At 45.0% G+C, this 16,360-nt stretch overlaps 1 protein-coding gene across 1 annotated transcript in view; it reads left to right on the top strand.

The window, feature by feature from the left end:
• The window catches only part of Fig4 (FIG4 phosphoinositide 5-phosphatase), a 105,265-nt gene that overhangs the window by 56,407 nt on the left and 32,498 nt on the right, over window positions 1-16,360 (top strand). The window contains exons 16-21 of the mRNA XM_021648660.2: window positions 3,295-3,433; window positions 9,369-9,427; window positions 10,739-10,886; window positions 12,757-12,840; window positions 14,116-14,311; window positions 15,442-15,524. Coding sequence (XP_021504335.1) covers window positions 3,295-3,433; window positions 9,369-9,427; window positions 10,739-10,886; window positions 12,757-12,840; window positions 14,116-14,311; window positions 15,442-15,524 — 709 coding nt within the window. The remainder of the gene's footprint in view (window positions 1-3,294; window positions 3,434-9,368; window positions 9,428-10,738; window positions 10,887-12,756; window positions 12,841-14,115; window positions 14,312-15,441; window positions 15,525-16,360) is intronic.

Raw genomic sequence — 16,360 nt, 5'->3', positions numbered from 1 at the left:
GGTTCTCATTAACCTGTATCTCCAGTAAAGTAAATGGAAGGTTCTAGAAAGAATGAGTTTTTCAGTTATTAAAGTAATATATGTTAATTTTAGAAGGTGCAGAGTATCTCACAAATAAAGCATAGTCCCCCTCTAGAGATGGCCCCTTGCTCGTGTTTAAGCAAACCTAATTGTTCTGCCTTTTTTATGCACATGGTTTATAATCTCTCTGGCTCTGTGAGATGATGTGAATAACCTTTGTGACATTTACTGTTCTTCTACAGCGTGATTGTTTAGTAGCATTATGGTACTTTATCCTTTAGAAGTGTTATCATTTAGTTATTTTTTATTGTACATTGGGATGTTCCTGAACAAACATCTTTGAACACGCCTGTTGCTTGCCTCTTACCTTTTCTTATGTGAAATTTAAAAGTATATTTACTAGATCAGAAGGTAAAATTATCTTTCAGGGCCTTAATGTATTAGTCTCATCACTGTGACAAACCTAAGGGAAGAAAGGTTTGGTTTATTCCATGTCTTTGTAGAGTTTGCCCATGCTTGGTTGGCCCTGTGTGCTTGGGTAAGGTATCACCAAGGTAGGATGTGGGCTGCGGAAGGAGCTATCCCACCTAAGCAGAGGAGGGTGCAGGAAGGGGCCAGGCAGGACAGTTCCCAAGGACATGTCCCCACTGACCTACTCCTGCCAAATGGGCCCACCTCCTGTGTTTCACCACCTCAAACAATGTCACAGTCTCTGGAAGACCCTCACAGCCATGCTCAGCTGTTTTTCACTCAGCTGGGAGTCGCTTGGTCCAGTCAAGCTGACAGGCAAAGGCATGGATTCCCTCAGAAAATGTTCATCAGCTAATGTTCCTTTCAACAAAGTCTGAAAGTCTCTACCAACGTAGTAGAAATGGCTTAGCCAACACTTGTTTGATAACTAGCAAAGTTTTGTATGTTCATTGGTTCTGTCTCCTCCTTTTTGATGTTACACCGGCTTGCTTCTACTGGGTGCTGGTTTGAGCCATTGTTATATTTCAGAAGTATTTGTTTCATTAAATGGAGCAAGGTGGGAATCTAATTTCATTCTTCTCCATGACAGTTCGAAAGTACTATTTATCGAACAGTATTTCCTTCTTTTACTGTTAAAAGAGGCTACTTCATCACAAACTTAATATTAGAACAACAGATAACTTAGTTCCAAAATGTTTTTTGGACAATTAATTTAAACATCATTTATATTTAGTCTTGTGCCATTTAGTTAGTACTACACTGGCATTTGAATGGCTCATAGGTTCTGTTGCTCTTAAAGAATCATTGAGTATAGGAATGAGCACTCTTTTGTCCTCATACCTACTGCACTAGAGAAGACCAACCTCTGTTGAGTATTTGCTCATAGCCAACGTGTTACCATCTTGCAGGAAAAGGCTAGTTTATTTTGCAGTTTAAAGTGTTCAGCCACAGTGGTGCATGTCTTTGATCCTAGCACTTGGGAGGCAGAGATAAGCAAGTATCTGTGAGTTTGAGGGCAGCCTGGTCTGCATAGTGAGTTCCAGGACAGCCAGGGTGACATAGTGAGACCCTGTCTCAAAAAGCCAGGAGAGAGAGAGAGAGAAGTCTGGAGCTAAAGAGATGGCTCAGAGCACTGGCTGCTCTTCAAAGGTTCTGAGTTCAATTTCCAGCACCTACATGGCGATGTACAACTGTCTATAAACTGTAGTCCCATGGGATCCGATGCCCTCTTCTGGTGTGCAGTGGTACATGCAGACAAAACATCCCTAAACATAAGATAAATAAATTATTTAGGAAAAACAAAGCGTCCAGTCAATGCTCAGGCTTTTTAGGGTGGCCTTGTAGCCCAAGCTTAGGTGACTGTGCTGCCACAGAGAGACTGTTGTAACAACAGCGATGGCTTCAGGAACTCCTGATGATCTCTGAAGGATTATCAGTCTGGCATGGGGAATGCTCATCGCCTCCTCCATGTTTGCCATACTTGCTGAAATTTTAAGGAAGATGCTGTTAGAGTTAAAAGGTGAAATTCCTCAACAGAATGGCTTTAAAACAGAGAGCTGCTTTAGGTAGAATTAGGATGTTCTGGGGCACTGGATGAGACAGATCATCAAGCTCTATGAGTCTGTTCAAGAGTCAGAGAGAATAAGGTCACTGAGGGCAGCCATGAAAAGAGGTACAGATTGGGGTGGTGATGCCTGTATCACGGAATCCTCATTTTCTCTCAGCAAGTAGAAGAAAAGACCCCAGGGATACTCAGCATACACATATCCCTCTTAAGCTAAGTGCTGTTTCAATGGAATGATTCCTGTCAAAATACCAATATAGACATTCATATTTGATATTTTGTTTGCTTCTGCTAAAATGATAAGATAACCCAATACCAACCTGAGGTGTATGTATTCACTGTAGCTGTCGGAAGAAAATAAATTTTATTTTACTGGTCCTGTAGCAGGCGCTTCTTCTGTGCTTTCTGCTTGGTCCTCCATTGTTTTCAGAAAGAGGTTACTGAATATCTGTGAAAAACTTGATTTGAATATTGAGGCCTCTGGGACAAGAATGGTGAGAAAGAAATGCGGGGGAAGGATAAAGGGAGCTGGGGGGGGAGGGGGAAGAGTGCAGATGAGAAAGGTGGGCGCCAAGAGCACTTCAGTGTGGTTGTTTACTGCAGAGCATAGACGTGTGCCAGCCGGGATTGTCAGCTGGCCGCACGGTGTGGGAGGACGGGGCTGAGGTGCTTGAAGAGCTAGGATGAGGACGCTTCTCATGTGCCGTTGCCATCTTCATTGTCACAGCTGAGGGGCTGAGATGCTGCAAAGAGCGTCTCTGCTGAGGAAAGGACAGGACGGTTAGAGCGGGAGTCTACGCAGCTAACCCAGTCAAGGCCGTGTAGCAGGGTTCCTGCAGGAATCCGGTCGTCTCGTTTCCCATCGCTCTGCTTGTCTCTAGAACACAGTGTGAGTTAATAAAGGCTGAGGATAGGTTCTTACTCTACAAGTAAAACCACTCTCAGTATTGTGTGACTTTGAAGTTGACATTCAAGAAGCAGTCTGTGTCCCCTGTCCCCTGGATTATGAGAGGCACCGAGTGAGAGGGAGACATCATTCAGAAGCCAGGTTTTCATTCTCCTCAGAACACAGATGATGGAGTTTGTATGTGTGTGTATGGAGTGTGCAATATCAGTGCGTCTCTTTCAGAGACCTGTTCTGTGAAGCTACAGGTGGATCCACGTCCACTGAGAAGATATCCTCCCTGGGTATCTGCATCAATAACGGGCTTTCTGAAATAGGTATTTTTGCTTTTTAGATGCTGACAGACAAGATTCCATCAACCTCTTCCTGGGTGTCTTCCACCCCGCAGAAGGGAAACCTCATCTCTGGGAACTCCCCACAGACTTTTATCTGCATCACAAAAACACCATGAGCCTCTTACCACCTAGAAGAAGGTACCCGCGCCTCCCCTCCCCCCACCACCAGCCTGTCCTGTAAAGGCAGAGTCGTCGCTGTTTTGAAAACCCGCTGTGTGAGATGAACACATAGCATAAGGCAGTGAGTCGTAGCGCAAGTGCTGTCCCTTTGGGCTTGTGACTTCCTGGCCAGTCATGGATGGCAGCTGGTTGTTCTGCATGGTCCCTGAGACCCAGGTCCATCTTCAGGACTCTGTCAGGGAGTGCGGGGCAGCTCTCCTAAAGCCAGCCAGCAACTTTACTCTTGACCATTTCCTGCAACGGAGAAAGAAATCCAAGACCCAAGGACTCGGTCTTGGAGTTTTCAGGAGCGGTAGCTGAGCAGCGTTTCCTTTGTTACATCAGAGTCGCAGAATGTTCTCCAATGTTCCTCCTTCCAGCATGAATAGCTCTGGGTTAATAGTCCAAACAGGAGCCCAGCAGAGCAGTGACTCGGGTGGCAGATAACCACTGCTGCCAATTTGGCCTTCTGGAGTCATTCACCGGTACAGGCTGTTTGTTTATAGTTAAAGCGGTGACAGTATTCTCACCAGAGCCGAGCATGGAGGTGCGAGCCTTTCATCTTAGCACGTGCTGCAAAATTGAGGCCTCCAGGAGTGGAGGCGGGTCAACCTTTAGCCCCTAAGATTTTTCTGGAAAGAAATGAACAGTTTTCCCAAATGGCAGTTTAGTATGTTGTCAGGTAACACGAACTCACAAGTTGCGCGTGAGCTCCCGAGTTGAGGGAATTTGAGTTGGGACACCTGCAGGTATGTGGCTCTAGATGACCTCTTTAAGTCCCCTAAGCTTCATCTGGGCAGGCGGGCACCCCACAGAGTCACCGGGAGAACTTAGCTGCCAGGCTGTGCAGCACAGAGTAAGGATCTCTGTGCTGGTATGACCGGACATGGGGATTTGAGCCTGGCTTTCTTCTCACGGCCTCAGGTAGGTGCAGCGAAGCTGCTTTATCAGCGCTGTGAGCTGTCGCCAGCCTGTGCTCATTGTGTGCGCAGACCACAGACAATCAAAGACGTTAATGGCGTTGGAGATGTCTGTGTGGCTACCGGAACATCTGAAATGTTAGCAAAGTCTCAGGGGTTGCTGTACCTCTGTTCTCATCAGCTCACGTTGGAATAAATACCTTGATGCATCATTTCCCCCCTATAAATAGAGCTCTCTGAGTTTTAAATTATAGTTATTGTTAATAAATGATTGTTATCGATCTTACTGAGGAAAGTTTTGAATGAATTATGTCTAATGAAGTGTGTGTAAACACTTGCATTTAGCGTTGCTGGTGCCTGACTGGAGGTAAATGAGGTTGTTTTTGCTATTAGGATAAAACATGGAAACAACCAACACTCCACTTTGTACTGCAAAAACTATCTTCATATTTGCAAGGGTAAAGCTCCTTGCTTACCTTGGCTTACATAATTGAAGCAGGCGGGTTTGGGGGCCCACGTGTGGGAACAGAAGGAAGCTGGTGTTACAGCCCCATATCCTAAAATAGGGAACTGGGGTGCAGAGAGAATGAGCCTCGGCTGAACTATCCAGCTGCTTAGATGATTCAGCAAGAGTGCTTTCAAACACAGCCTTATCACAGTAGATAACGGGATTACTCTGCTGCACTGTTTTTTTCCCCCTACAATATCAGAGCCTGTTTCATATAAATCATCAATGGATACTACTCATAAACAGAGCTTGTCACTCCAAGAGGCATTTCTGTGTGTGGTTTGGGGTGTTTTTATCGTCACCCAGCTATATAGGTTATTTTGATGACTGTTAAATTGAGATAATTACCATTGCAGAGGAAAGGTTAAGCCAGTGGCCGTAACAGATAGTGCTGGACTCACATGCTGGACTCAGCTGAGCTCACGTGGCTCTGAGGCCTGTTAGTTACCCCTGATGCCTCGTTTTCCCCTCAGTGGAAAGGAGACGGCCCTGGGTCTCACAAGGACATCTTGAGGTATAAGTGAGAAAGCACAGTCTTGACGCAGCAGAGCCCTGGTACACCTCCCAATAGTTGACACCGAGAGACCTTTCGTGAAGTCGATCAGCTACTCTAATTCAGTTCCTTCTCAGGAAAACTGTATTTCCCTGGGGATCGGATGAGATCATTTAAAACCTTAGCACACAGCGAGTCCTGTGGGCGTTCCCATTCCTGCTGTTCTCTAAGGGATTATCTCGTTTTAGCATTTACTAAAAATCGTCCAGGGCGCCCATCAAATCTGGAAAGATGGGCACCGTTTCCTCACTTGGATGATGGAATAGCAATAGACACTTGATTATGTTTAAGCTGTGTTTTCAACCTCGGTAGCTATCCTGTACCTCCTCTGTGTTCCCCAGTGATGGCATGTTTTCACGGGCAGGGGAGGGACATAAAACCAACTCTCCCAAGTATTCAGGCTGTTTGCAGTGACTGCTTCTGTTGTCCTGAATCCCACATGTGTTGATATGTTCAAACCCTTCACTGAGCCTTTGCCGGAAGCCGGGCTAGTGTGTCATTTACTCCCTCGGATACCAGTGAACTGTTTATAACGTCCCCAGCCTGTCCTTAGATACTGCACATTGTTTCATTAATTTTTTTTTTGGGGGGGGTGGTATTTTCTGGCCCTGCTCACAGTCTGATATGTGACTTCCCTGTCTACTCTATGCTTTGGCAAGCCTGGGTTTGTGGTCAGAATGTGCCCCTGTTAGGCGCTGGTTACTGCCACTGTCGCTTGCGCAGTTGTTTCTCGCCCCATGCTGAGAGCTGCTTCACTGAAATCTTACGTGCTGACACCCTCAGCCCATCACGCCCTTTAGAAGGTGGTTTCCTCATCTGCCTTGATAGCCCTAAACATTTAAAGATAAATTCATATATTCAGAATCTCTTCCTCAGATTAAATAGCCCCCAGTGCTCCAGCTGTTTGTCAGAGGCTTTGGTGTCTGCAGTGCTGTCCCTGGGTGTTCCAGTTGATAACAGAGTCTGTCCTAAGCTTGTGGCCATGGCTGCAGTAGTGGTCAGAGGTTAGTCTGCTTTCCTCCTTGGTTATGTGATCACTGGGACCATCCGTCGGTGTCTGAATTCTCTGTCATTAAGTGTAAGACTACTTACTGTTGCTATTTTCAGCATTTTGCTGTGACGGTGGTAACTGCACTCCCTTCCCATGTCACACTGCCATGTGGTCACCATTCTTGTTGTGCCTGTATACGCCTTTCCTGCTTCCACAAGAAAGAAAAGGTCGTTAAGCGCATCCTTTTTACTAATTAACTACTCCTGCAGTATTAAGAAGTGCATAAAACACTTCTTCAGAGCCAATCTGCTGGCCATCTTTATCTCAAAGTCTTGGGTGAAGAATGCTGAGTAGAACCTGTGGTGCGTCATCTTAAGACACCATCCATTTAACACTTTGATATTTTTTTGGTTGGGATCATTTAAATAGTTGTCAGTCTTAAGGATGCTGTTGCCCTGTCTTTATTTCTCTGACTTCTTCACATACACTGACCACTTTATTCATGTTCATATGCCTTGTTCCAAGGAACTCTCAAGGTAGCTACTACAGTTAAAAGACAATCTATCTTAAAAAAGTCTTTTTAAGCATGGTAACCCAGTGGATTCAGCTCTCTTAATAGCAGTGATTAAAAAGAAAAGAATGACTTATGGGGTGTTGTACACAAAGGAAGATGTTCCAGAGAATGTCCGACATTCAGTCTCCTGTTCCGTGACCCCTAGCCCCAAAGCAGGTCTCTGCCCCGTGCGGATATTGTGCCTGTGAGCAAATGCACCGGTAGTTAGTACAGGGGAAAAGACTGTCCTCCACCTCCCTTAAGCCCTCTCATCCTCTCTTTGTCTCACTTCTTCCTCTCCCAGGCATGTCTTTTCATGGGCTTCTTTATTTCCGAGACCGACTGAGGACTTAGGCTTTTCAAAAAACAAACAAAAAATTTCTGAAACCATTTTCTATTACTTAAGGAAACGTAGTCTATCGCATAGCTTAAAACGTGTGGCCTGGTCTCAAGTCAGTGAGGCAAAGGTATCTCTTAATTCTAGTAGTCCACCTGTTTTAGTCCACCTGTTTCTGTCACGGTGAAGAGACGTCATGAGCAAGGCAACTTATAAAAGAGAGCGTTTCACTGGAGGCTCGTCCACAGGTTCAGAGCGTGAGCCCGTGAGCATCAACAGAAGGGGGCACGGTGGCCCGAAGGGCGTTAGGGCAGCCGCCGAGGGCTCACCTCGGTTCCACAGCAGGGTGCAGACAGGGGCTGGGCTGGCATGGGCTTCTGAAACCTCGGAGCTTAATTCCAGTGGCACAGCCCCTCCAACAGGGCCGCCCGCAAGCCTTCCTCAAACAGTTCCACCGACTGGGAAACAAGCGCTCAAATATATGAGCCTGTGGGGGCCATTTGTGTTCAAAGCATGTCTGTATGGTGCATTCTAAGGTCAAACTCGTTCTTTAGACAGTGCCGGCTTCTTTTTTCCTAAGCAAGCAAATTGTAAGCAGCCTGTTTTCAGTCAGTTCCTCCTACATTGCCTGACGTCTTCTCTGTTGTCTTCCTTTGCCCGACTGTCGTCAGAGAGTAGAAGGTACACATATACTTCCGTGCACGTGCCTTTCTAACAGTTGGTCCTAAATCTCTGCCCTCAAAAGAAAATGAAGTTAGTATGGACGTGGCTTATTTCAATTTGTGATGTATCTTTTTAGGTTACTCACAACCTATCCCTGTGGAAAATTTGAGGCTCTAACTTTGCTGGGATTGATGTCTCTTTTGCTGACGTGTGCCCGTTGGGGTCTGTCTTCCTCTCACTTTGGGCATTTAGCCATTTCCAAAGAAGTAAGGATCTCACCTGCTCCAGGACGCTTTGGCTTAGTCCGTGGCTTGCTTCTGTCTTGGGCTGTCCACACTCCCTCTTACCATGTACGTGGCTGTTATTTTCAGCTCTTTGAATTCTCAGAGCAGTGTCTGATACAGTGTAGGTGATTGATTAATGGTGAGCAATTGAATTAAGCCCCTGCATGTGGTCAGACCGCAGGCTTCCTTTTCTGGTGTCAGCATGGCTCCCACCCCAGTTCCTCAGGTTGCCTGCTCCTTTTCCTGTCCTTCCCAGTGGGTTCAGCCCACCATCTCTAGATGACATCCTGCCAGGAGCATTTGGATGTTCTTCCATTTTTTTTTTTTTCATAATTAGGATCATAAGTTCAGCATTTTTATCTTTTCAAGCACTACATTTTCTTTGTAGTGCTTGGGCCAGAGGCTTTGTTTGTAAACTATTGGGAGTCTGGCTTTCCTTTAAATTCATGTGTATTCTTTCACTATCTAGCACTCATAAATTTTGACATGACTCTTTCTCCTGGAATCCCTATTTCATTAGAATTTGATTTAAAATGTAATTCTGGATTTCAGGATTTGTCCCAGTTCTCTCTCTATAGCCCAGAGATGATCTCCCAGCAGAAGGCCAGGCAGTTGAAGTGCCCTATCCTGGTTCTGGCCTCTGCATTTAAGTGGCCCATCTTCTCAGCTAAAATGAACAGGGCTCAAATTGTACCCTGTGGAATTTTTTTCATCAGGACTGCTGCTCCTTGATGATTCTGCTGAGCGGCTACACACACAGGCCATGGCAGAGTAGAAGAGCAGCCTTAGCTCTCAGAGGACCAGACCTGGCTCAGGGTCTCACTGTCCACCAGGTGACTCTGTCCCCGGAGGAGGAGCCTCAGGTCTGCATAGTTGATGCAAACCTGCCATTTAGCTAAATAAACAGCAGCAGAGTATCTTGGCATTTTGCAAATCTCCAGTGGAGATGAAGCAGGAAAGGGCATGAGAAACAGTTTAGCATATGAAGACCTACTATGTGAAAAGCTCTGCCCATGTGTTATCACAGGAGAAAAAAGGATCTTTGACGTAACTGTAGAAAGCCATCATTTACGTTTGGCTCCTCTTGTCCCCTTTAATTTTGTAGTTACACTTACTGGTGGACACCAGAGGTGGTAAAGCATTTGCCGCTGCCTTACGACGAAGGTGAGTACCTGCTTCTTTTGCGTTTCCTACCACGTACTTTGAAACTATGCCCAGATGGACTGAAAGCATCAGCATTTGATACCCTGTGTTATAGAAAGAAATGGATTCATTTTGACACTGCTGTTTTGTTGGGGGACGGTGCCATCTTTTAGCATTGTATAGGTAGAGGCAGTTATACTTCCTTCTGAGTAGGCCGTTGCCTCCTGTGTCATGGCTTATAGCTGCCAGATAAGCTGGGCAAACATTTGTCTGATTTTATAATTCATTTCAAAGTAGGACTGATTATATTTCATATTAAAATTTGCTTTTATATCTTGGAGAGATGGAGAGGCAGTAAGGACTCATTCACCTGCAGAAATTAAACAATTTTTTTTCTATCATTAAACAGTGAAAAATGTACAGATATATGTATAAAAGTACATTCTAATCACATTTAAACTAAATGTTATTGTGTGAGAAAAGCAAGAGAGATTATATAAAGGAATATACTAAAATGCACTGCACATTAGAATGATGTTTCTGAATTTAAGCAATTCCCCAACTTTAGCTATAATGTAGCCCTGACTCCATGGCTATATTGGTAATGCATTATTTTGCCCTTGGGCAACCAGTTTTCCACTTGTAAAAATGTAGCAGGTGAGGGGTCTATTTAAGCCAGGGTTCTACAACTGAAATTTGGGTTGAGGAAGTTCAGAGCAGGGGTTTTTAAATTGTTATTCATTTATTTCTCAAGAATGTGTAACTTGAAACTCTGGACAAAATGATTAATAATATTTCTAACACAGGTTGGTCATTTGGGGAGAATGGAAAGCTCTTTATCTGTTTGTTTGCTTGTTTATTTTTGTGTGGCCGTGTTTGTGTATGTGTGTGTGTGGAGATCATGGGCCTCACCATGTGGATCCCTGCTTAGACATGGCTGCAAGCACCTTTCCCTGCTGAGCCATCAACCTGGCCTAGAAAGGACTTTCACAGCGACCATTAATTGGGTGTGAATAATAAGAGATTTAGTGAAGAGCTGGTGTTTATTTGTTTAAGCTAGACTGATGGGTGGGATTTAAAAGTAAAAAGAAATTCAAGGGAATGAATAATTAAATTTCTATCTCTCTGGACCTCCACAGACCCCTTCTAGTGCTGTTACAGGCAGATATGAGTTGCCTTTTGTTCAGGAGCCGAGAAAACTTTGTCAGTGCCGTCTCCAGCACAGACGTGACAGGGCCTTCTGAGATTGCTGACGCTTTTGTACGAACGTGTGCTGGAGGTACTCTCGTGGTGTTCTGAGTAACAGGAAGGTTTTTCCCCCCCCCCCCTCAGTTATGTGTGCTGCAAACTTAAAGAAGCTGATAGTGAAGAAATTTCACAGGCGGGAAGAAGAGATCGATATTCACAATGAGTTCTTCCGGCCCTATGAACTGAGTAGTTTTGATGACACCTTTTGCTTGGCCATGACCAGTTCAGCACGGTATGTAGTGGGCACCGCGGAGCTCTAAGCATTGGGAAGCTCTCGTTTCTCTGGTTCATAGAGGTCTGTCTGTCTTTACCAGAAATCTGTCCTGCAAGCTGCTCAGAGGTGGTCCTTGAGTCAGAAAGCCTCTGGTCATAGGAAGCCTGTCACTTCAACTCCCTCATTAGCCAACTGGGTTAATTGCCCTTATTTGATGTGTTGAAATCTGTCCTCTGCTAGCCCTAATTTAACATTTGGAATCAACACAGTATTTTTTAGTGAATGTAGAAACTGAGGGCTAATATTGAATTCATGGCAGTAGAAAAGCTGGGCTGTTCATCTTAGGTCAGCCATTGTCTATGTAAAGTTAACCCCTCCCCCTCCTCTCCCCTCCCATCCCCCCTCTCTCCTCCTTTTCCCTCCCCTCTCCTCCCCTCCCTGTATTGCACTAATAGCTAAGTCAGTATAACCCAAGCTTATTTAACACGTATTTTCTCCACAAGGCTCATCACAGGCGTATTGTTAGAAACACTAAATAGGCTCAGCCTTGTACTCAGGGACCGTTTTAAACAGCACAGTTACCAACAGAAAATTCACACAAATGTGAAAAAGTGGCCCTGAATAGATGGCTTAAAGGACACTGGTTTATAGTGTGAGGGCAGAAAATGAAGACAGAGCCCACCTTCTGACCTTCTGAGCCTCCACTGGAGCTTGAGAACTGGGTGACAAGCACGTGCCTGGGGGTGGGGGTGGGGGGTTGTGGCTACACTTATATTTTAGTGAGCAAGCAAGTTCATACATGTGGAATCTGCAGATGCTTTCCTCCTCCTCCTCCTCCTCCTCCTCTTCTTCCTCCTCCTCCTCCCTCCTCCTCTTCTCTTTCTCCTTCTTCCTATGTGTTTAAAAAGAAAGAAAGAAAGAAAAAAATCCAGTTGCATGGCCACAACACTTTCAGACTTTTATAGAGACATTTGACCAGTGAGATGGTTCAGGTCTGTCATCTCAGCATTTGGGAGGCTGAGGCAGGAGGATTGCTGTGCGTCCTTGGCCAGCCTGGGACATAGATGAGCTCAAGGCCAACTTTGTCTATGCAGCAAAACCTTGTTCAAGAAAACAAAACAGAAAAATAAGAAGATGAAATTAGATAGACATTTTGAGCCAGATCCAAGATTATTTTGTTTCCTTTAAAAAAAAAAAAAAAAAAAGTATCATCCAGGCACAGCATGGGAGCAAGACCCTCATTGGAAGCCAGGGATCTCAGCCGAGCTCACAGAACTCCTGGCCTGTTGGCACTGTTAGGCGCTGTGTCTGGCTTCTGGCTTCTGCGGTGACAGCAGGATGGAGCTGGATGCAGAGAAAGGACTTGGCTCAGTCAGTGGCACATTAAGTCAGCTTCTACACGAAGCACTACCACAGCCGCGTTGTCAGCCAGCCCTGGCTTGATGGGATGGGCATCGCTCTTTTAATCCATGCGTCCATCAGTGTACCTCCGTCAGTGACCTGGCTTAAAAATTCAGTGCACAGGCCTGAACGCCTTAACATTTGGCCACTGGTTTATTTACCTGAGAGCTACTGTGATATTTAATTAGATGGTTTACGTCCAAGCCATGCCTGGGGTGACATCACTTTCCAGCAGATACAACTTTACATTAAAAACTCCTGGGCTCCTGCAGTTTTAAGGGAACTCACCATTGTCACATAAGCTCTTAGCTCATGGGCTTTGTGCGGCTCCATCAGCTGAAGCGCTCATGAGTATTGTGTTAGGAATATGTATAGACCCTGAGGCAAGGTTAGCGGAAAACAGTGAGTGTGAACTTTGAGGAATGCCAGCCTCATTTGCATACACGGTGATTTATACAGTATTTTACCTTTCTTCATCTTTTTCCAGTGATTTTATGCCTAAGACCGTTGGCATTGATCCAAGTCCATTTACCGTGCGAAAACCAGATGAAACCGGAAAATCTGTACTGGGGTAAGATTTGCATATAGAATGAAAATTTAAAGATTCATGGAAAATAGTAGCGCTTGCAGTAATATTTCCATCCAGAACTAATAATGTCAAGTCACAGAGTTTAATCCCTGTTGGTTGCTTCTATACCGGTAGCTCATTTACAGCACCAGAATCATTAAAATGTTCGCTCCTGAAAATAGAATTTATGATAATCTCAGCAACAGGGTATATTTTCTTACTTTAGGTTGTGAACATAACACATGGCATAAAGGTGGGGAACAGATGTTTCATAAACAACCGAGCTTTCTTTGTTTCTTAACATAAAACACTTAATGAACGTTGGTGGTTATTTTACTCACCGTATTGCTTTTCGTTGGCATTTGTACGTGAAAGCAAGTGTACTATACCTGAGAACTTGCCAAGCTGGCTGTGCAGGGCTGTAATATTATGTGCGGGAAGAACATTTCCGTCTCTAATGACGTGAAGGGAACCCTCCAGGTTTGCGTCTTCCCACCGAGAGACTGGCGTGAAGGGTGTAGTTCTGGCCAAAGACTCTCATTGCCTCAGTTGATCTGCCTGTTACAGTGGTAACATTGCTCCTCCGCTTGGACCGGAAGTCATGGCAAGACTGTAGGCACAGTATCCCAGTTGTATTTAGGAGTGCTTATACAACTGGGTTTTAGCAACGTGTAATTTACCCACAGTGTCAAATTCAAGTGTTTTCCAGGTGCACCATTTCTGTGCCTTAAATTCATGACCTTTTAGATGATTCACATGAAGCCCTGACCAGAGGCTAAGAGTTTAAAAGAAGAAGAGTGTTGAGGAGTTTGAACCCAAGGTGATTCTGGGACAGATAAGCAGCTGGACAGAAATACTGTTGGGTTAAGTTTTAGTTGGAGAAGGTCAGAATGGATTTTTTTCCCCCTCTTTTCTCCTCCTCCTCCTCCTCTTCTTCTTCACAATATCTAACTCTGGTGAGATGAGGTATAGTCCATTTTTTCTTTCCTGAGATGTTTCCAAGTATTACTCTTTTTTTTTTTTTTTTTTTTTTTTTGCAACATAGAGCGAAATATTTTAACAGTATGGTGAGAAGGTTTGGCTCACTTTTAGTGACTGCTGTTTCATTATGTGTAGGTAAGTGCTAGGCCTTCCCCTCCGTATGGCTTGGATCTAGACCCTAGCTTCTCACATATTCCTATACTGCACTCAGACCTGGGCTCGCGACACAGCCATCCACAATGGCGGTCAAAGGCTCAGCTGGACTAGGCTTCACATTCAGAACTCCTCTCCTCAAAGGAACAAAAGCAACCGAGAGGAAGCTGTCCTGCAGCGGAAAACAGCAGCCAGCGCCCCGCCGCCTCCCAGTGAGGAGGCCGTGTCCAGCAGCTCTGAGGATGACTCTGGCACCGACAGGGAAGATGAGGGCTCCGTGTCTCAGCGCTCCACACCCGTAAAGATGACCGACACCGGGGACAGTGCCAAAGTGACTGAGGTGCGGGGGCAGGAAGCACGTGTGATCTAGCCCGAGGCTCTGGCAAGTGATCTTTAAAATTCTGCTTTTGCCTCAAAGGCCGAGAGCAGGAGAAAGTCACCTTACCCCGCTCACAGTGTTTTAGTACTGCGCCCCAGGCGTGAGGAGAGCCTCATTCTGCTTAGACCTTGGAAATGTTTGGGGCTTTGCTCCTCTTTGTCGTGGTAAATTTCTTACTACTTCATGAAGCTCTGGGAGAGTTCTGCTCATCTTTGAGCATCCCATCCACTCGATGACTGTTTATTCCCCCACTGGACACTTGGCATGCAGTGTTGGGACCTGGCTCCCCGAGTCTTTGACTATCTGGTGGAAATGAGTCCTGTCCAATTCAATTTATTAATATAGTAAGGAAAGCAAGCGGACAGAAACAGTTGCTTTCAAGAAATAGCTAAAAGTCACAGTGCAGTAAAAAACTTTTCCTGAGAGTTGAGGAGTTAGTGAGGTGACATTGGCCAAATGCAGGCCACTTCCTGTTTGTGAAAATAAAGTTGTGTTGGAAACCACTTGGACCCACTCACTTACATTGCATATGGTGGCTCACAGTATATGCCAGAGTTGAATGGTAGCCATATAACCATATAACCCAACAAGCCCAGACTGTCTACTGTCTGGCCTTTGATGGAAAACCAAACAAATAATGAACAGATAAATAGATAAATGAAGAAATTGAAGCTCCTACATTATATACAGCAGCCATGTTTATTTAGCACATTTAAAAAACTGTAAATAGGCACTTTAGTAAGAAACAGGAATCATAGTATTCTTAAAGGTTGTGGGTTGTTTTTTTTGGGGGGGGTTCTTTTGTTTTTGAGTCACGGCCTCATGCCATACCATACTGTACTATAACTCACTGTGTAACCCAGATTAGCCTCAAATTCACTGCGGTCCTCCTGCCTCAGCCTCCCAAGTGCCCGGATTCTAGGCATGAGCCACTACTCACAACAAACAGATTTTTTTTTGAAAGCCATTACCTGAAGTTTAATGAGCAGCTTTTTGTGGAAAAATTCTTAGACTCACTTTCTTCCTCTCTGGGAATATTAACAGAAATAATATCTGATGATTCTAACCCGTTCTTGTTCTTAAAACTCTAGAATGTGGTCCAGCCCATGAAGGAAGTGTACGGAATTAACCTCTCTGATAGCCTGTCAGAGGAAGATCTCTCCATTTATGCCAGGTAAGGGACTTTCACATAGGAAGAAAGAAAAAAAAAACAACAGTGAAACATGTGATTATTATAACATATACTGCAACTTTTCTGCTGCTGTGATAAATACTGAGCAGAACGGACTTGAGAGGAGATGGTTTATCTGGCTTAGAGATCACAGTCCATCCCCGAGGCAGGAATGCAAACAGGAACCTTGAGGCAGGAAAGAAGCATGGAGGAGTGCTTCTTAGCGGCTCACTCGGCTACTGTCATTACACAGCCCAGACTCACCTGCCCAGAATGGCACCAGTCACAGAAAGCTGGGCCCTTCCGCTTCCATCAGCCATCAAGAAAATGCTGCACAGACACACCCACAGACCAGATTGATGGGGCAGCCCCCACCTGAAGTTCCCTTTTCCCAGATGACTCTTGGTTTGTGTCAAGTAGAGAAAAGTAAAAACGTGGACACAGGAGGCAGCAGGTTAATAGGGAGAAGAAGCTGAGAAAGGATACCAGTTCAGGATGTGCGGATAGGCCAGATTTCACTGAAAGGAGGGAATCCACAGAATGGAGTCCACCAATTTCCTGAAATGGTACCATACTAGGTATGGATGGGGGGAGAGTCAGAGCTCTTAGATTCTGTAATAGATCCTGTTCCCTTGAAGCGTCAGGAACCTGGCAGGACTACCACAAGTACTACCTGAGCCCAGTGTAACCTTCAGACAGCTGTGCATCCCATAGGGCTACACCACTTAATTCATTGACATTTAACTTACATAAATTGTATAATATAAGGGCAAATGCCGTTCCTTTTTAGGAGGACTTTTCCTCTTAATATGCGTTGACCTGGATGGTACCAGTTTTTA

The sequence above is a fragment of the Meriones unguiculatus genome, chromosome 20 (genome assembly GCF_030254825.1).
Source record: "Meriones unguiculatus strain TT.TT164.6M chromosome 20, Bangor_MerUng_6.1, whole genome shotgun sequence".
NCBI lineage: Eukaryota > Metazoa > Chordata > Mammalia > Rodentia > Muridae > Meriones > Meriones unguiculatus.
This window is presented reverse-complemented; position numbering and strand designations above follow the sequence as displayed.